Raw genomic sequence first — 20520 nt, forward strand, 5'->3', positions numbered from 1 at the left:
AGGCCTGGGCTGCCCGCTTCTCTGCCGGTGAAGTCACCAACTGCCTCACCCCTGTGCTGCAGGCGCTGCCAAAGCAGCAGTGCTTGGAGGACCCATGGGCACGGGCACCCAGGAGCTGTGTGCGCAAGGAGCTGCAGGAAGCCGGTCTGGGGAGAGGGTGTCAGACCCTGACTGGGGGACAGGAGAGACGTGGGGACCCAACACATGCTTGCCCTGTGCTGTGAGCCCCAAGGGGCTTTCCTCCCGGCCCCCACTCTGCCTGCACGCCCATGCTGAGGAGCAGGCCTGGTCCAAAAAGCACCGGTGCCCAAGGCCACCTCCCTAACCTCATGGCCACCAGGCTCCTCAGGAAACGCAGCCTGGGTGTGGGACCTGAGCCAGGCACCAGAAGAGCTGCAGGGCCGCAGCAAGTGGGGGCACCCTCTGCCCTGCCCAGCAGACAGGCTCTGCCCTGGGAGCCCCATGTCCAGCCAGGGAGTATGCCCACGGTCTCAAACCCATATTCTCTTCCAGCAATGGAGGTGTTCCTGGGCCCTGCCCCTTCAAGGCAGGCAGTGAGTGAGCACGCAGGACAGCACGGCTCTGGATATTCTGTTCTTTAGAAAAGGCACGCCGTAGCCCCGGGACCCCATGGACCCCCGCCCGGGCAGGCCCGCTGGGAGTGGACACGTGGGGGAGCACACTGTGCAGTGCAGACCCTGCCCAGCAACTGCTGAAATGTCCTCTGTGTCCACTTCCTGGTGGCTGTCCCTGCACAAAGGACCCGAGGGAGGCCCAGGCTCAGGCCCCAGGCGTCACGAGCGGTGGGCGTGGGCCAGTCCCACCGAGGTGGCCCTCAGAACAGGACGCGGCTTGGCAGCCGAGGACAATGACGGCAGCCACGGTGCTGACCTCTGCCCTGGGGCAGCTCCAGGAGAGGCTGAGCACGGACCCACGAGGACTCTGGGTGGCTGGGACGCCTGCCTGCCTGTGGGCTGGGGACAGTCCGGGCAGCCCACGGCCACACCCATCTCTTCACTGCAGTCGTGGGCTCAGCGCCAACAGCCTCACCAGTGGTTTCTGCTGACGCGGCAGGAACTGTGTCCCAGACGACCAGGCTTCCATGGTGAATGCAGATCGGTCCTGCCACAGGCAGCAGAGGACGGGCTGGAGCAGCCAGGCCGCGCGGTGTGTGCCCGGGTGCACGCGCCCATCAGTCCTCCAGGACCTCTACGTGTCTGTGCGCGCAGTGTTCCCGGGACGTGCGCTTGTGAGCACACGTGTGAGCGTGCGCTTCCTCTCCAGGCGTGGGCAGGTGCGTGCGTCCTGCAGAGCCCCACCACACTGGCCACACAGGTCACAGCTGGCCACTGTTCTCCACATGCATCTGCTGGACCAGCTGCCGCCCGATGGCAAGCAGGGGGCTGGCTCTGTAGGCTGGGCTGGCCAGCAGCTCCCGGAACCGGCTCTGTTCTTCGTCGCTACAAGAGTGGGGAACAGTGTCAGGAAGGGCAGGACGACCAGCCCTTAGCTGAGGGGCCGGGACAGGGCTCCAGCAACGCCAGCTCCCAGCCAGCTCCCAGCCAGCCCCAGGGACGATCCATCACGGCAGTGGACAGCAGAGGCCTGGGGCTCAGTGCGCTCACCCCGTGGAGGCTGGGAGGATGCAGGGAATGTCATAAAGCCGGGAGCTGGGAGGAGGAAGGCGGCCCGTGTGCCTGCAGACCGCGGCCTTACATAACCCCCTCCCCACCCCAGCAAGACTGAAATAGACCCACACAGGCTGTGAGTGGGAGGCTGCCAACAGGGGCGACTCGCGGCAGGCCAGGTGCCACGGGGTAGCTGGTGCTGCTCGACCCACGGCCGGCACGGGCCCACAGCCCAGCCACGATGCAGTTCATGAGCCCCGGGGTGGCCGGAACTCGCCAAGTGCCCATGTGTAAGTGGCAGCATGGTAGTCAGGTCAGTGGAGCCTGGAGGCCAAGGAAGGAACAGCATCAGCTGGGGCTGCATGCTCAGGTCACGCACAGGCAGGACGGCCACCCCGTCCCTGCAGTGCACCAAGCAGAGCGCCACCCCTGGCTCTGGGACGCAAAGCCCAGACGCGGGCTGAGCAAAGGCCCAAAGCTGGAAGACAACGCCGACTCGGCCTCAAGGAGCCCGGTGAGGAAATGGGTGATAAAATGCCAACAAGGGGGGCTGGTGCTGTGGCACAGCATGCTAACCCTCCACCTGCAGAACTGCTGCCAGTTCAGGTCCTTTCCAGCTCCCCGCCTGTGGCCTGGGAAAGCAGCAGAGGACAGTCCAGACAGATCCTGGGGACCTGCACCCGCGTGGGAGACCCTGAAGAAGCTCCTGGCTCCTGATCACTCAGCTCCGGCTGTCGCAGCAATTTGGCAAGTGAACCAACAGGTGGAAGATCTAGCCTCTCTGTCTCCCTCTCTCTTTTAGGTAAAAATAAATCAATCTTAAACAATAGTAAAATCCAGTAGGCGCAGATGCCCTGCAGAAGAGCCGACCACGCCGGTTAGCGCAGCCAGCAGAGCCGGGAAGCACAGCTGTCGCCTGTGACACGGGCATCCCCGCAGGTGCAGGTCCGAGCCCTGGCTGCTCCATTTCCAATCAGCTCCCTGCTTATGGCCAGGAGCCTCTTCCAGGTCTCGTGGCTCGCGGCACCGGGGCGCCTCTGCCCTGCTGTGGCAGCCATGTGTGGTGTGACTGCAGACAGAAGACTTACTATCTCTTGCAAAATAAATAAATGAATAAAAAAACAAGCATTTGGAGGCAAGCAGTGATCCTCTCGGTAACCCATGTGGAAAACTTGCCCTAGGTGCAGAAGCTAAACTACTGGGCCTGCCTGGGGTACAGGGTGGCTGAAGGCAGCCGCACAGGGGAGCGTGACGTCACATCGCGGGCAGGACGTAGGCAGTGTGACATCACACGGTGGGCAGGACACAGCAGTGTGACATCACATGACGGGCAGGGTTTGGGCAGTGTGACATCACACGTTGTATAGGACTTGAGCAGTATGACATCACACAGTGGACAGGGTTTAGGCAGTGACATCACACAGTGGGCAGGACATAGCAGTGTGACATCACATGATGGGCAGTGTGACGTCACACTGCGGGCAGGTGCGGTACCCGGGGGAGGAGGGGTGACTGTACTCACAGCAGCTGCTGCCTCTGGGCCGCACTCATCCGGCTGAGCTCAGCTGGCCGGGGCTTCCTGCTCTGTCTGCTGTGGACACACACAGGCCTGTCAGCAGACACACCCCTGTCCACACCACACAAGTCCCACACTGCTCGGCTGACAACCCTCTTCAGAGCTGCCCACGCTGCCTGGGCCCCATGTGACTTGGACAGCCGCGTCCAGACCAGCTCTCCACTGCCAAGGCACACCCCTGTCCAGACGAGCTCACACGCCCCACCTCTATTTTAACAGACAGGTCCCGTCCATGCTGCCTCCTGCTGTGGTGACAGCTGAGCCAGGAGCCAGTGCAGGGCTGTTTGGCAGGACAGGCTGTGCCCTGCCTCCAGCCATCATGCCACATCACGGTGGCCCCCTAATCGTGGTCACTGCTCCCTGCTTCCCAGACTCCCCCGCACAGCACCGGGCCTGCCCACAGATACGTCGGAGAGCCCGTCTGCTCAGCACACGGGGAGCTCTGGCTCCACAGGTCAGCCCGACAGGCTGTCTACTGTGGCAGGGCCCAGGCCAGGTAGCCTACCCGCAGGCCTGGGCAGTGAGACAGCCCGTGGCGAGGAGGGTCAGAAAGTGCAGCAAACTACCCCGGCCTCGGGCCACCCGGCCTCGGCTCCCAGCACCCCGGCCTCGGCCTCGGCCCACCCGGCCTCGGCTCCCAGCACCCCGGCCTCGGGCCCACCCGGCCTCGGCTCCCAGCACCCCGGCCCCGGCCTCGGGCCACCCGGCCTCGGCTCCCAGCACCCCGGCCTCGGGCCCACCCGGCCTCGGCTCCCAGCACCCCGGCCCCGGCCTCGGCCCACCTGGCCTCGGCTCCCAGCACCCCGGCCTCGGGCCCACCCGGCCTCGGCTCCCAGCACCCCGGCCTCGGCCTCGGCCCACCTGGCCTCGGCTCCCAGCACCCCGGCCTCGGGCCACCCGGCCTCGGCTCCCAGCACCCCGGCCTCGGGCCCACCCGGCCTCGGCTCCCAGCACCCCGGCCTCGGCCTCGGCCCACCTGGCCTCGGCTCCCAGCACCCCGGCCTCGGGCCCACCCTGCCTCGGCTCCCAGTGCCCCGGCCTCGGGCCCACCCGGCCACACTCCCTCAGCAGTCAGCCCCGAGGTGACGTGGGTCCCACACCACACAGGGCTGGTCCCCAGAAACAGAGGAGGGGCAACACGATGGCCTCCCAGAGGCCACAGCCCGTCAGCGGGCCGACTGCTACGGGTCCGGGCGTCAGCGGGCCGACTGCTACGGGGCAGGTCTGGGCGGGCGGCACCGAGACACTCTGAGAGCAGTGCCCGGCTGGCCGCAGCTTTGCCCCACGTCCTCGAGGCCATCACACCCTGACGAGGATTCCGCATGGGATGGGTCAGGTTGGGGCAGAGTGAGGAGCCCGGACGGCTGCACACCTGTGACTACGGCGTGGGAAAGGGAGTGGGAGCCATCGGGCAGAGCGCCCCGTGGCCAGCGACAGGATGGAGGAGGCTGGCTCCCAGCCCGGAGTGTGAGATGGATACCCACGGGGCCACAGGCACGAATCAACGATTGACACACAAGTGAGGGACGAACAACACCCACGGGGCCACAGGCGCGAACAGACTGACAGACACGGGGACTAGCGGCTTCTGTGGATGCCACGTGGCATTGCCCTCCGCCACCAGTGGGGACTGCGTGTGGTTCCTTCTCCCCCAGACAGCACTGTAGGGGGAACCCACAGAGCCACCCAGTGGGGCGGGGAGGGAGTCGGGGTTAGCAGCCCAGGGCCCCAGAGGTCACCCTGGAAATGGCCGCTGGGCCGGGGCTTCCTCCCACCTCCCCCCAGGGGACACAGCAGACACACTCCTGCCACGCGGCGAGCAGCTGCCAGCTGCCCGGCCACTGGGGACAGGGGAGCTGCACACCGGCCCCAGCCTAGGGGACCCTGGGGCACGTAAGGGTCCCAGGGGATCCCAGGCAAGGGGTGTGTTGGGGAGCTGCCCACTGCAGCGCCGTTCCCAGCCATGGCACTCGGCGCAGCAAGGAGGGAGGTATGTGGCTCCTGCAGGAGGGAGCGCCGATTCCCGTGGGAACATCCCAGCAGCCAGGGAGGCAGCGCCCAGCCCTGCACGTCCCTCCTCGAGCCAGACAATTCCGTTCACGCAGCCTCTCCCGTCATTTTTCAGACGAGAAAACTTAAATGGAGAAAAGACCCCTGACCGGGGCACATTTTTGCTCGGGAACCAGGAATGGAATCTGCAGGGCTGGCTCGTCAGCATCCGGCCACGCAGCCGCCGGGGCCTTCTGCCTGGGCGACCCTGCCCACAACCCCTGCTTTCTCCACGGGATTCAGTACAAGACTTGGTGTAAGGCAAAACGGGAGGTGGCATAAACAGCTGCCAAAGGCCCAGCAACTGGGAGGGCAGCGAGCAGCAAGTCTGTCCCTCTCCCTGCGGGGCCAGGTGCCCCTGCACAGGCTGGCTTCGGTACCTCAGTGGGTACAGGTGCCAGGCCCCCCTCACATGGCTCACCAGCCCAGTGGGGAGGCAAGCACACTGCAGCCACAGGGTGCAGGAGCGTGGGGGGCGCCTGGGGGCACGGGGTGCGTGGGGCACCTGGGGGGTCTCTCAGGGCAGGGGTAGCCACGGGAGCTGTCAGAGCCTGCCCTACCCAAGGAGGAGCAGGTGGGGAGGGCGTGTGTACAACAGGACTGGCCCCTCAGGGCAGCGGGCCAAGTGCTGCTAACACCTGCTGACCGCAGGGTAGCTCCAAGGGCACAAAGACCTGCGTCCGGCACGGCTGAGGCACGGGCCCCATCTCCCCCACCTCCTCCCCACCCATGCACGTGGCCTGGGGACAGCCCGTCCCGGGCACTTACCCTCTGGCCCGTGGCCGGCTGCCGGCTTGCAGCTCCTGCAGCGTGGGCAAGGCGTCCCTCAGCGGGTGCAGGTCCCCCACCACCACAGTGGCCCGGCGCTTCCGCTCCTCACGGCGCTTCTGCTCGGCCAGCTTGATTGCTTCAATTTCTGTGGCAGGCATGGGGTTGGAGACAGAAGCGGGCTTCAGTCAGACGCCGGGCCCCGGACCGAGCCTCGGGGACAAAGTGGGTCCCCACCTGGGGAGGGGGTGGCAGCGTGGGGCACGGTGGGTGTTCAACCCAGGAGTTCTGATGCTGTCCTCCACAGCACGGTTCACACTGCCGACAGGGGCCCAGGGAAGGCCATCCGTCCTCCAGGGAGGCAGCGGGCACTGCCGGTCCCAGCCCTCACTGCTGGACTGTGTGACACAGGCACATCCAAACCGCAAGACCCAGGGCAGACACTGCCCCAGGGCTCCGAAGACAAGCCAGGCCAATCCCACTGGGCAAGCCGCTGAGGAGCCAGGAGGCGCACCCCGAGTCAGGCCTGAGGAGCCGGGAGGAGCACCCCGAGTCAGGCCCGAGGAGCCGGGAGACGCACCCCGAGTCAGGCCCGAGGAGCGGGGAGACGCACCCCGAGTCAGGCCCGAGGAGCGGGGAGACGCACCCCGAGTCAGGCCCGAGGAGCGGGGAGACGCACCCCGAGTCAGGCTTGAGGAGCCGGGAGGCGCACCCCGAGTCAGGCCTGAGGAGCGGGGAGGCGCACCCCGAGTCAGGCCCGAGGAGCGGGGAGGCGCACCCCGAGTCAGGCCCGAGGAGCGGGGAGGCGCACCCCGAGTCAGGCCCGAGGAGCCAGGAGGCGCACCCCGAGTCAGGCCTGAGGAGCTGGGAGGTGCACCCCGAGTCAGGCCTGAGGAGCCGGGAGGCGCACCCCGAGTCAGGCCTGAGGAGCCGGGAGGAGCACCCCGAGTCAGGCCTGAGGAGCCAGGGAGATGCACCCCGAGTCAGGCCTGAGGAGCCGGGAGGTGCACCCCGAGTCAGGCCTGAGGAGCCTGGAGGTGCACCCTGAGTCAGGCCCGGGACCTACACAGAAGGGCCTCTTCCTACCAAGATTTATCAAGTGACAGTGCTGGGGCCCCAGGCCGGCAGGTGGAGGCATAAAAGCCAAAGGACCAGAAAATGGCAGCCCAGAGGGCCCAGCAGGTGACCCATGACGGCCCAGGACACCCACACTACAGAGGGTTTGGAATCAAGGCTGCAGCTGAGCAGTCACCACGGAGGGATACAGCAGGTGACCCATGGTGGCCCAGGACACCCACACCAGACAGGCCCTGGGGTCCAGGCCACAGCCGAGCAGTCACCATGGAGGGATCCAGAAAATTCATGACCCGCTCACTATAGAAATGACAATGAAGCCAGAGGGCAGTCCTTCAAGCAAGTCCAGAGGAGACGTCAGGCATGTGTGACGTCAGACAAGGACACAGCGCCAGCGGCCTGGCGGCCCCACGAGTGGCAGGCCCAGCCACTCGGGCTGCGGCTGCTGCTTTCCCAGGTGCACTGCAGGGAGCAGGGCTGGAAGTGGAGCAGTGGGCACTCATAAGGGATGCCAGCATTCAGGTGGCGCTTAAAGCACTGTGTCACACTGCCAGCCCAACAGCAGTCTGAACAGCAACTTCTTAGTTTTAAAGACTAAATGTGTAATGACAATTTGAAAAAAGTCTCACAGGAACAGCAAATACCTTACAAGAACAAGCTTCCTGGGGATGAAGTGGATTCTGGGTGGCACAGGTGGGCACACGCAGTGGGAGCTGGCACTGCGGCCGAGGGAGCAAGGCTGCAGCCTGCGACGGCCACTTCCCACCCGACTCTGCTAACGCGTCAGGGAAAACAGCTCCAGACGGTCCAAGTGCCTGGGCCCCACTCGTACTGGCTCAGGACCAGCCCTGACTCTGCGCCCACTGGGGAGTGAACCAGCAGACGGAAGACCTCTCTGGCTCTCCCCTCTAATTCTGCCTGGAAGGAGCCTTCCCCAGGCTTCGGCGCTGCACGTGAGGGGAGTCAGGCTGATGTGCAGCGGCCACCTTCAGCTTCCTCAGCAAGCAGAAAGCGGTCAGCCAAAGCAGGTGGCTGGGGAGGCCTCCAGGAGAGGGAGGCCGGGTCACAGCACAGGTGCTTGTCGGGAACGCTCCACACACAGAAAAAAGACCCTTCTGGAAACTGACAGAGCCTACAAGAACAGAACCAGGATTGACGCAGCACTTCAACAAGGTCTAGGGGCCCACCCAGGTCAGGGTTGGCACATGGCAGGGCAGCGAGGTCACCACCCAGCATGCCCATCTCCCATCCAAGGTCAGGGTGGGCACGTGGCAGGGCAGCGAGGTCACCACCCAGCATGCCCATCTCCCATCCAAGGTCAGGGTGGGCACGTGGCAGGGCAGCGAGGTCACCGCCCAGCACGCCCATCTCCCACACTGCAGTGCTGGCTCAGGCTGAGCTCTGCTCCCCGCCCAGCTTCCTGCAGAGGCACTCCTGGGGGGAAGCTGGTAACGCCTCAAGCACTGGGGCACTTGCCCTACCCGGAATGCCTGGCAGAGCTCCTGGCACCTGGCCCAGCCTGCTGCTCCTGCTCTGCTCGCAGCTGAACACGAGGAAACGACACAGCAGCCTCAGCACTAATTCTGACCACAAACGGTAATCCAGCATGATAAACGCCGGGACGACCAGGTTTTTAGGAGAGAAATTCGTTTAGCAAAATGCTTTTATGATTCAGGACTAGACAACAGGATACACAAGCAATTAAAAATTTCTCAAAATTCCACTCCCAAGACCTCGGCTATGGCAGTGGGGAAAGGCTGTGCGTGGCTGGTCAGCCTGGCTGCCCCGCTGCCCCGCCAGGCCCAGCCATCACGGCCTCGGGGGGAGCCAGCAGGCAGACATCCTTCGCTCCTGTCACACTGCCTTTCAAAGAAACAATCAACCTTCAACGAAACGAAGAGGTGCTTGCTGTTTTGCAGGGCTTTCCCTGTTCTCCAAAAATGAGGACAATGAAGAGCAAGGTCACAGTTCAGGAGAAAATGTTTCCGACACACATACCTGACCGAGAAGCGGTCTCCAGGGCGCAACATTCAAAGAGCGACCCTGTGAAAGTGAAGCCAGCCAAGGGCCCATGCCACGCTGGGACGCCCAGACAGCACAGCTGGGAACCGCGTGCGGCTGTGGCAGCCGGTTCTCACACCCCGCTGGCAGCAGCACAGACGGGCAAGCACTTCAGAAAGTGTCTGGCGTCCTTCTAAAACTAAACACGCACCTGCCCTCTGACCCCGCGTTCCATTCCCAAGTGCTCACCGCGGAGACGCCAGGACACATCCCAGGCAGGCATTTCACAGCGGCTAAACATGGACAGAGCCCACAGGCCGCTCAGGGGGACACGCAGCCTGCGTGCATTGCAGAAGCATGACGTGGGCCTGTTCCCTCCACAGCACGGGTCCTCGGCACAGGGCCAGCCCAGGTGCCCACGTCAGGCTTGCGTCACACTGCAGGTCAACTCAGCCTTGGAGAGGAGGCGCGAGACAGCAGCCGTGGAGCCTGGGTCCAGGGGAGTGCGCCTGCGCACGGTGACACTGGAACCACAAAAACGCACAGATGGGGGCAGACGGGGGCAGGCCGGGGCAGGCCGGGGCAGACGGCCCGGTCAGGAGCCGCACAGACCCCGGGTGCTCTCTGCAGCGTCCTCCCCCTTTCCCAGTCAGGTCCCGTGCTAAGTCTAAGGGAGACACACGCGACATAGCTACAGCTGCCACAGACCACCCCACAGCCTGCACCTGCTAAACCAAGCATACGCGGAGGCGTGCAGCTGCACTGGTAAGCCACTGAGCCCCCCCAAAAGCCCGAGAAAGGTAGGGACCAGGTCACAGAACAAAATCCGACAGCAGAGTTCTGGAATGAAAGGCCAAACTCTCCCATCCTCCTAAGCACCAGGGTGGGAGGTGGCAGCAGACACAGGGGTCCTGCAAAACTGGAGGAACCAGGTCATTTTCCAGAAAGCTGAGAGGCGGGAAGCAGCTGCAGGCGTTGGAGCCACGACCTGGCGTGCTGAGCCCTGAGCTCCAAAGAGCTCCCCGCCCCGCTCCAGGCACAGCCCAGACCTGAGGATGGGAGGGGAGCGGCGGACTGCCCTGACAACATGCCCTTGGGAGCACACACTCCTCAAAGCCACGGGAAACCAGTCACGTCTGACCCCGAGGGGGCGGGAAGCAGGAATCTGCAGAGTCCCCGTGAGAACCAACACGGGAGGGTCTCAAAGCCTCCAGAGAGGAGACCGTGGCAGGCGTGCCCAGGACACAGCTCTATGCAGCTCACACAGGCGGGCTGCGTTGACGCTGCCATCAGCCGCGTGCCTCCGTGGTCCCTTGTCCTGGCAGCTCACGTCTGCACGCCCCAGCTCGCGGGCACACTCACTCTGCAGCCAGCGCTGGCGCCGCAGCTTCAGCCTCTCCTTCTTGGGCAGGATGGTCTTGACCTCGGCACCTGCGGGCAGAGAGCGCTGGGTGAGGACAGGTGCAGACCATGCCAGCAGCTACGTCGCCTTGCCCACCCGACACAGGCATCCCATATACTTCAATGCCTCCATGGTCACGGTCTGCCCACTGTCCATCGGAAGGCCTCCCGTGCTGCTGAGGAGGTGGTCACGACTCACCCCCAAACCTCACAGGGGTAGCCAGAGGAGACAGCAACCCTGTGACAGGGCTGGCCTGGCCTCCTGCGATGCACACAAGCAGGCGCCAGCACGGCAGCCCACGGGAGCCCCTCTGGTCGGGTGCCCTCCTGCGGGGGCTAAGGCCTACCCTGTGCACAGTGCCTACACGGGCTGTATGGTCCACGCTGAGGCCCTGGGGCAGGCAACTGCAGGGAGGGACAGGCACCTGAGGTCTCCCGCCATGGGGAGCTGGGGGCAGAGGCCGCGACCACCACGGCAGCTCAGTCTTAGGTGCCCAGGTGGACAGAGCATCGCCTGGGCAACCCCTATCCCTGAGCTCTCTCTGGCACAGGGAAGCTGCCGGCCTTGGTGAGCCCAGATTTTCTGCAGTGGCCTCTTGTTCCACAGTGCCACTCTAAGGCTCCTGGGCCACACCCCAGGGACCTCACAGTAAAGGTCCCTTTAAGGACTTTTCCCCGGACATAGAGCACACACGGCACTGTGGCCGTGCCTACAACTTTCCAGGATGCCCAGAAACATTCGCACTGCAGATCCTGCATGCCAGGGCCCCAGGGCAGGCCTCGCCCAAAGACCCACCTGCCCACGTGCAGACCTGGACGCCAGGACCACCAGCTGCATCCTCCACGGTGACCTCAGTGAGCCTGTTCCATGCTAACAGGACACTCCAAGTGTTGGCAGAAATGACCAGACACAGGCCCAGCTGGCCATCCTGCACTGGCCAGCCGGGTGCCAGCTGGCACCTCAGGCAGCTCCGTGATGGCCTGTGAGGACAGCCACTGCTCAAACAGACTGGAGCCAGCCAGGGGACACAGGCCGTGAGGATGAGGACGGGGAGGACAAATGGCAGCAGGACCAGGGCCTTTTCACACAGAGACCTAGAGTGTCCAGTCCCGGGGTGGACAACAGTGAGGTCCCCATGCACTGCGGGAGCAGCTGCACAGACCCAGAGACCACTGGCGTCAGTGCTGCAGATCCTCGCTCCCTGGGGAGTGACCCTCAGGCTCCCTGCTGCTGGCCTGGCATGGGGGGGAGGGGAGCAGAGCTGCACCAGGAGCAGGTGTGTGCACATGGGCATGTCCACATGTGGGCACACACTGCTGCCAGCCAGTCTGCCTCCAGTGTGCCCCAGCAGAGGGCATGACGTCATGGCAAGTGCCGTAATCTCCCCAGGGGCATTCATGTGAAAGACCCGTCCTGGCTGGCACCTGAGGACTGAGGCTCCGGCCACAGGAAGCAGCTCCATCAGAACAGCCTGCTCAGCATCCCCAGAGGAGGCAGACACCCCGAGCCCACCATCCCCGGGCCGGCCCTGCCCTGGCTCCCGACAGGACCGGGAGGGGCTGCAATCCCTCACAGACACACCCGGGGTGAGCCAACAAGGAGCCCAGGAGGGTAACCAGGGGGCCGGGCACTGTCTTCAGGCTGGCCACATACTGACGAGCAGGACACAGCTTTCTCTGGCAACCGTGGAGCTTATCGCCTGCAACTTTGGAATTCTCTCAAGACAAAGGCCCCAAGGCCAACCACGCAGACCCCGGGTCAACCTGGACCGCACTGGAATGAAGACAACGCGGGGGGCCTGCCCAGCCCGGCCCCAGGGGGCTCTACAGCGCCCATCGCCATGGCATCAGGGAAACAGGAAGCAAACAGGCCATTCCCGTCAGAGCAGAGGGTCTGGAATGCCTGGAACTGCTGGCAGCAGGCCCTGCGAACCACGGAGGGCTGCCCTCGCCGGGACCCGCTGTCGCCTCTCCCGGGTTTACCACGGCCACTGACGGACCAGGTGCAGGGCAGGAGCTTCGAGACGGCCTGTGTCCTGCTGGCCCTGGCCCCTGCCCCGCAAGCACAGAGAGGCACTGAGGCCCAGCACTGCATGGCCCCAGGCAGGTGCCCCTCCCCCGAGCAGGGCCTGCAGCCCAGCAGGCAGAGGGCTCCCTCGGGGGGCAGTGTCCAGGCCCTGTCCAGACCACAGCTCAACACGCTCGCCCCACACCCCTGGGGACTCTGGGAGACAAGGGACAAGCATTTCTGATGAGTAACGACGTGACAGCAGCGACGGTCATGCTCTGTCAGCGACCGCAGCCCAGGGTGGGTGACGGAAGGCCAGGGAACTCACAACCCTGCCAGCAGTTGCGCAAGGAGAGCAGGATGGCCCAGGACCTACGGTGAAGCCCAGCCTACCCACAGCCCGAGGGCCACGACCCTACACCCCACCCTCCTAGCGCCCAGCTCAGCCTCTGCTAGGACGCCTCAATGGCGCCCCCTTCCGGCCTGAGCAGTCGCCCAGCGCTCACAGCACAAGGACAAGAGCAAGTCCTCCAGGCTGAACCCCAAGAGCCCCAGGCACAAGAGGGGCAAGCCACAGGAAGGCATCCCCTAGCTCTTCCCGCACACGGCCTGCAGCCCACCAGAAGGCCCTGGCCAGGATGGCAGCAACTGCCCAGGACTGCTGAGCCAGGTCAGGGCACGAGGCTGCCACAGCTCACTGCCCTGCACTGGGACACAGGACAGGGACAATGCACGGAATGTCATGACTGGCTCATCCTCATGCCAGCACCCCGGCAGACCCTCAGCCCACTTTCTGCAGGTGGCCCCTTGAGCCAACTCATTCAAGCAGGAATGAGAGCAGAACCAAGACAGAAGCGCCACGGACATGAGGCGCTTTCCGCTGGCTGGACGCTAGCAGCCTCTGCCAGTGACAAAGCCACATCCGTCCCACAGCCCGGAAGGGGCAAGCAGGGCCAGCACGTGCTGCCACCACACGCTCCCACAGGGCACCCGGCGCATGACAACACCTAGTGACACGAGAGGCGCCCTCACACCTGTGCAGGGCAGGGCATGTTGGCACAGGCAGTCTCCACATGTGGCTTTCACACACTCTGCCCACCTTGCCAACTGTGGGGTGGCAGGGGATTCTCAGCCCCTGCGGGGGAGCTGGTACAAGTGCAATGGAGGGAGCTGGATCCCCCAGCCTCTGCCATCATCTGCTCACCCCCCTCAGCTTGCACCCCTTTAAAGGAAAACCCCAAACACGCTTAGCAGCAGAGCAGCCAACCCTCACCCAGAGCCCAGAGGGAGCTGAGACACCCACTACTCGCACAGCGACTGGTCCCCCATGCACCCACGCACGCACCCCAGGCGCCGGCCAGCACAGCTCAGGCGCCAAGCCCGCAGGCCCTTGGCACATCGCAAACCTATGGTCGCAGAGCTGGGCATGAGGGGAGGGGCCTGAACCCCGGTGCCCCACCCTGCTGCCATCCTCTGCCATCCCACTCCATCTCCTGCTGAGCAGGTGCAGGGCAGGGCACAGTGTCCGCTCTGCACCACACGCGGACGAGGCAGATGGCGCCCAGCGGCTACTGAGGACCCTCAGCCTTAGAGGCCAGTGAAAGCCAGAGCCCCCACAGTGCTGCCCTGGGACGGCCTCACCCCCAGGGCAGCAGGCAGGGCCCTACCACAAGGCAGAGCCCGGCACAGAGAGCCCGGCGAGCTGCACACACAGGAAACACAGTCCCACGCTGACCTCAGCAGGCCTGGCAGCGCCCTCACTCCTGGTGAGCAGACATGCCAGGAGCAGACCAGAACCCACTTTGGGCTGCCCGTCTCGCTCTCATGCTGAGGGCGAGCATGGACACACAGGGCAGAGAAACCACTGCATGGCAAGTCCGCTGAAGCCCGCAGGCTGCCCCTGCTCTGAGCACCGAGACGCCTCGGCACCTTGCTGTGGCCCAGGCAGCACCTCTGAGCAGCACCACATGGGCCTGCACCCTTCCCGCCCGCCACCACGTCCCCTGCTGAGGCACAGGACAAGCAGACGGCCTTTGCAGGACACTGCCCGCCAGCTCCACAAACAGCACAACGATGCAGTGAGCCTTACACAGCTGCAGCCGCTGCGTCCACAGCGCTGGGGCAGAAACAGCAGCCACACGGTCAGCCCACGTCTCCTGCCAGGCTTCCCCGGCGGGAGGGCATCCAAAGCAAGAGACACAGATGTGCCCGGGCAAGGACAGATTCCAGGAAGAACCACACAGCCCAAGAGTCCACCTGGCCCAGAGCCTCACTGGGGACAGCAGAGCAGAGCACGGCACACAGGCCTGCCCCAGCACAGGGCAGAAGCCCAGAGCCGATCCCCAGTGACTGGGCAGAAAGTTCCAGAAAACAATCCCAGAAGCAGGTCCAATATCACACCTGGAACAGCAGCTCTAAGGAAAGTGAAGTAGAGACACAAGCCCCATGGGGGACGGTGGGCACGGGGACCTCAGCCAGGGCCCCATGGGGGACGGTGGGCACGGGGACCTCAGCCAGGGCCCCACGGGGGACGGTGGGCACATGAGCATATGCAAGCCCCACACTGGGGCATGACCTCAGGGTCAGCATGCAGCACCCAGAACCATGTGTGTCCAGGGACACTCCTAGACTAACAGTGGCAAGCGCTCTTGGGACAGCTGCTTCTGACAGAACAGGAAGTGTCCACAAAACGAGGCCAGTGGACAATGTGTCTGTGGTCAGCAGACAGAACACCCACCCAGTGTCACCTGTGCAGCCAGGGCTGAGGCTTTACCTGCCTCTTCCAGAGCAGCAGCAGGACGAGGGGACGTCCAGCTGGCCCAGAGGCGGTCCAGGCTGGGGACTCTGCCTGCACCCAGGGCATCCCTAACCTCCACGAGCCACGAGAATGTGGCCACGGCTCAGCAGAGCAGCGGGCAGCTCGCACCTCTTCTGTACCCCCCGCCCCGCCCACCCTTTCGAGACCCTGCGTCCAGCAGTGACTTCCATCCGATGATGGCCAAGCTCCCGTGCTGTCTGGAGCACGTTGGGGTCACCACATGAGCTCCATTCAGGGATGCATTCGCCCTTGTCACTCATGTAGGTCCAAGACCACCCTTCTCCACTGCAGGATATGCTGCGATGGGGCATTCGCTGGAGAAGCCACACACAGACACAGCTGTGCAAGGGCTCCACTCCCGGCCTGCTCAGCAGAGGCGCCCACCCCCTGCAGCAGACATAGCCGTGCAAGGGGCTCCACTCCCGGCCTGCTCAGCAGAGGCGCCCACCCCCTGCAGCAGACACAGCCATGCAAGGGGCTCCACTCCCGGCCTGCTCAGCAGAGGCGCCCACCCCCTGCAGCACAAGGCCGTCAGCTGTACCAGGAGATCCGCACAGCCCCTGGGCGTATGGACACAGTGGGCACACACCCCGTGGTCTCTGCCATGCCTGACTTCCCCACTGTGGACAGGGGTCTCTAGGGTTAACTCTTAGAAGCATCTAAAGGCAGCCCCCTGCCTTCCACCCCAAATCTGTGTGCAGTGCACACAGTGGCCGAGTCTCCCTCCTGCAAGATAGCCCAGCCTGGCTCGGTCCAGCCTGTGGCACATGAGAATGCAGTTCTGCTGCCCTCTGCCGGGAGGCCCAGGAATAGTCAGGGTCACGGGTGGGGCTCTGTCCCCTAGCCCAGCCTGGCCACACACCCAAGCAAAGTGTCAATGGCAGCAGTGCCGGCCTCACGTTCTTCGCTCCTTCTCACAGGGACACAGGCCAGCCGCCAGGTGCTTGTCACAGGCTTATCTGCTGGGCCCAGAGCTGGAGGTCACACTGTCTTGTGCCACCCAAGGGGCACAGCCACCATCCAGTGGCCGTCTGCTGGGCCACAGCGCTCCACACTGGCTCTGGCACCAAGTACAGAGGAGAGCATGCTACAGGTGCTGCTCACCAACAGTGAGCCTGTCCCGTGTGGATCTACCCCCACAGCAGGGTTCCGGGGTGAAGGGGCAGCCTTTAGGAACAAGGAGCGGGGCTGCAGTGAGGTGAATGGGGCAGGAAGGAGGACAAGGCGTCACAGAGGCAGACAGTGAGAGCAGAGATAAACAGCTGCTGTCCAGACCGGCTGAGCCCCAAGGCCCTGCGCGCGCACACACACACACACACACACACACACACACACTCTCCACGGCAGTGTGCGGGGAGCCCAAGACGGCTGAGTCCCAAGGCCCTGCGCACACACACACACACACACACTCCACTGCAGAGTGCGGGGAGCCCAGGCCGGCTGAGCCCCAAGGCCCTGCACACGTGCACACACACACACACACACACACACACACACACACACACACACTCCACTGCAGAGTGTGGGGAGCCCAGGCCAGCTGAGCCCCAAGGCCCTGCACACACACACACACACACACACACACACACACACACACACACTCCACTGCAGAGTGTGGGGAGCCCAGGCCAGCTGAGCCCCAAGGCCCTGCACACACACACACACACACTCCATGGCAGTGTGAGAGGGTGGTTTGCGTGCACCCCGGGGCAGTGTGAGAGGGTGGTGGGCGTCCACCCCAGGGCTGCGTGTGTGAAGGTGGTGGGCGTGCACCCCGGGGCTGCGTGTGTGAGGGTGGTTTGCGTGCACCCCGGGGCTGCGTGTGTGAGGGTGGTGGGCGTGCACCCCGGGGCAGTGTGTGTGAGGGTGGTGGGCGTGCACCCCAAGGCAGTGTGAGAGGGTGGTTTGCGTGCACCCTGGGGGCAGTGTGTGTGAGGGTGGTGGGCGTGCACCCCAGGCTTCGTGTGAGAGGGTGGTGGGTGTGCACCCCAAGGCAGTGTGAGAGGGTGGTTTGCGTGCACCCCGGGGCAGTGTGAGAGGGTGGTGGGCGTCCACCCCAGGGCTGCGTGTGTGAAGGTGGTGGGCGTGCACCCCGGGGGCAGTGTGTGTGAGGGTGGTGGGCGTGCACCCCGGGCTACGTGTGTGAGGGTGGTGGGCGTGCACCCCAGAGCAGTGTGTGTGAGGGTGGTGGGCGTGCACCCCGGGGCAGTGTGAGAGGGTGGTGGGCGTGCACCCTGGGGGCAGTGTGAGAGGGTGGTTTGCGTGCACCCCGGGGGCTGCGTGTGTGAGGGTGGTGGGCGTGCACCCCAGGCTGTGTGAGAGGGTGGTGGGTGTGCACCCCAAGGCAGTGTGTGTGAAGGTGGTGGGCGTGCACCCCGGGGCAGTGTGTGTGAAGGTGGTGGGCGTGCACCCCGGGGCAGTGTGTGTGAAGGTGGTGGGTGTGCACCCCGGGGCAGTGTGTGTGAAGGTGGTGGGTGTGCACCCCAGAGCAGTGTGTGTGAGGGTGGTGGGCGTGCACCCTGGGGCAGTGTGAGAGGGTGGTGGGCGTGCACCCCGGGGCAGTGTGAGAGGGTGTTGGGTGTGCACCCCGGGGCAGTGTGCGTGAAGGTGGTGGGCGTGCACCCTGGGGCAGTGTGAGAGGTTGGTGGGCGTGCACCCCGGGGCAGTGTGTGTGAAGGTGGTGGGCGTGCACCCCGGGGCAGTGTGTGTGAAGGTGGTGGGTGTGCACCCCAGAGCAGTGTGTGTGAGGGTGGTGGGCGTGCACCCTGGGGCAGTGTGAGAGGGTGGTGGGCGTGCACCCCGGGGCAGTGTGAGAGGGTGGTGGGCGTGCACCCCAAGGCAGTGTGAGAGGGTGGTGGGTGTGCACCCCGGGGCAGTGTGCGTGAAGGTGGTGGGCGTGCACCCCGGGGCAGTGTGTGTGAAGGTGGTGGGTGTGCACCCCGGGGCAGTGTGTGTGAAGGTGGTGGGTGTGCACCCCGGGGCAGTGTGTGTGAAGGTGGTGGGTGTGCACCCCGGGGCAGTGTGTGTGAAGGTGGTGGGCGTGCACCCCGGGGCAGTGTGAGAGGGTGGTGGGCGTGCACCCCGGGGCAGTGTGAGAGGGTGGTGGGCGTGCACCCCGGGGCAGTGTGAGAGGGTGGTGGGCGTGCACCCCGGGGCAGTGTGAGAGGGTGGTGGGTGTGCACCCCGGGGCAGTGTGAGAGGGTGGTGGGTGTGCACCCCGGGGCAGTGTGCGTGAAGGTGGTGGGTGTGCACCCCGGGGCAGTGTATGTGAAGGTGGTGGGCGTGCACCCCGGGGCAGTGTGAGAGGGTGGTGGGCGTGCACCCCGGGGCTGCATGTGTGAGGGTGGTGGGCGTGCACCCCAGGAGTGGCTGCTCCCTATCCAACCTGGGTGGACATGGAAGCCCGGGTGTCGGGGTATACACTGTGCCTGGTGGTTAAGGTGCCAGCAGGACCCCAGGACTCCATAATGGAGGGCTGGCGCCCAGGCCCAGTCAGCTCCCAATCCAGCGTCCTGCTGTGTGCACCTCAAGGAGCTCCCAGGACGGCTCCCATGGCTAGGCCCCATCACCCGGGGAAACCTCCCCCGAGCCCCCAGCTCCCACGCCCTGCTCGGGCTGTGGCAGGTCTGTGGGCCGTGAACACGTGGGCAGGGACTCTGTCTCAAAAATAAGGAAAAAAAGACATTGGCTGAGTCAGATACCAAGCCCAACCTAGAACAACCAGCTAGTTCCCTATCACCCACGCGAGGGAGAGGACGGGCAGTGCTGTGTGTGTCCTGGAGAACAGCCAGAGCCCCACGTGCTCACGGAGGCCCAAGGAGGGTACCCCTACAAACTGACCCTCAGAAATGGAACTCTGATGGGATGCTACGAAGCTGGCAACTGCACGTCACTGCACACTAGTGTGCAGGGCGCCGGTTCTAATCCCAGCAGCTCCACTTCCCAGCCAACTCCCTGCTTGTGGCCTGGGAAAGCAGTCGAGGACGGCCCACAGCCTTGGGACCCTGCACCCGTGTGGGAGACCCGGAAGAGGCTCCTGGCTTTGGATCGGGGCAGCTCTGACCACTGCAGTCACTTGGGGAGTGAATCAGCGGACAGATCTTTCTGTGACCCGGCCTCTCAAGTTAGGCTGCCCTGCACCCCGAGCCCCTGGCCTCACCTCTCCGCACGGACACCACACTCCTCTGGTCCATCTCCAGGCTCTGCACCAGCACGCTGGGCTCTATCCTGGTCTTGGCGAAGATGTCGGTGTGGACAAACGCCCAGTCCTGAGTGAGGTGAGAGCAGGCCCTGTGATGCCAGCTCTGCAGGTTCGAAGCCAGCGTCCCTCCCAGGGCCACACCAGTAGCCTCTGTCCTGCCTCAGGTCGCCAGGTGGGCTACCCCACGCTGGCTATCCCCAACCCCTGCTGACCCCCCACCCAGCCCGGCTGACCCCTTTGCCCCCAACCCCAGCTGTCCAATCACCCACCCCGGCCGACCCCCCCCACCCCGGCTGACCCCCCCCACCCCGGCCGGCCTCCCCCACCCCGCTGTCCCCCCACCACCCCGGCCGACCCTCCCCCACCCCGGCCGACCCTCCCCCACCCCGGCCGACCCCGGGGCCCCTCGGCGCCTCCAGCCACGCGGGGAGACCCCGCCGCCCTCGGCCGCTCACCTTGCCCCCGGCTCCGCCCGCCGACACCGGCGGGAGCGCCGTCTCCGGGGCGGGGGGCGCAGGCCCGGCCGCCTCCCCCGCGGGCCGCACGGCCGCCTGGTGCACGCGGGCGCGGAGCCCCCGGACCTTCCCCATCGCCGGCCGCTCCGAGGAAGTGCTGCCGGAAGTCGGTCCCGCGCTCGGGGCCCGGCGGAAACCGGGGCCCGGCGGAAACCGGAGCCGCCGGGCCCGCGTTCCGCCGGAAGCACCGGAAGCTACCCCAGGGCGCCGTGGAATCCTGGGGCGACGGACACGCTAGGGGCCTCCTGCGCGGCTCGTTGTCCGCCGTCACGCACGGCCCTCAGGGACACACGAAAGGCCCACTCACTGTCCATGGTCACCCACGGCCCTCAGGGACACGCGGGAGGCCTCGCTACCCGGCTCACTGTCCATGGTCACCCACGGCCTTCAGGGACACGCGGGAGGCCTCGCTACCCGGCTCACTGTCCATGGTCACCCACGGCCCTCGGGGACACGCGGGAGGTCTCGCTACCCGGCTCAG

The 20520-nt window shown here is 65.2% G+C and overlaps 1 protein-coding gene across 3 annotated transcripts; it reads right to left on the bottom strand.

Annotated features, from left to right (window-relative positions):
- Positions 1-581: 581 nt before the first annotated feature.
- On the bottom strand, positions 582-20123 carry LOC121167183 (protein FAM207A-like). Of its 3 annotated transcripts, none has more exons than XM_040996571.1 (6): positions 19980-20123; positions 19483-19591; positions 10459-10527; positions 6022-6169; positions 3151-3216; positions 582-1460 (listed from the first exon to the last, which is right to left on the bottom strand). In XM_040996571.1, the coding sequence occupies exons 1-6, from the start codon at positions 20112-20114 to the stop codon at positions 1337-1339; spliced, it is 651 nt and encodes a 216-aa protein (XP_040852505.1). In that variant the 5' UTR covers positions 20115-20123; the 3' UTR covers positions 582-1336. The 3 variants fall into 3 exon arrangements, with proteins under 3 accessions (XP_040852505.1, XP_040852504.1, XP_040852506.1); XM_040996570.1 differs by having other exon boundaries at positions 3151-3219; XM_040996572.1 differs by lacking the exon at positions 3151-3216.
- Positions 20124-20520: the final 397 nt, after the last annotated feature.

This window comes from Ochotona curzoniae, unplaced genomic scaffold (genome assembly GCF_017591425.1).
Source record: "Ochotona curzoniae isolate NIBS_2020 unplaced genomic scaffold, NIBS_Ocur_1.0 patch345, whole genome shotgun sequence".
NCBI lineage: Eukaryota > Metazoa > Chordata > Mammalia > Lagomorpha > Ochotonidae > Ochotona > Ochotona curzoniae.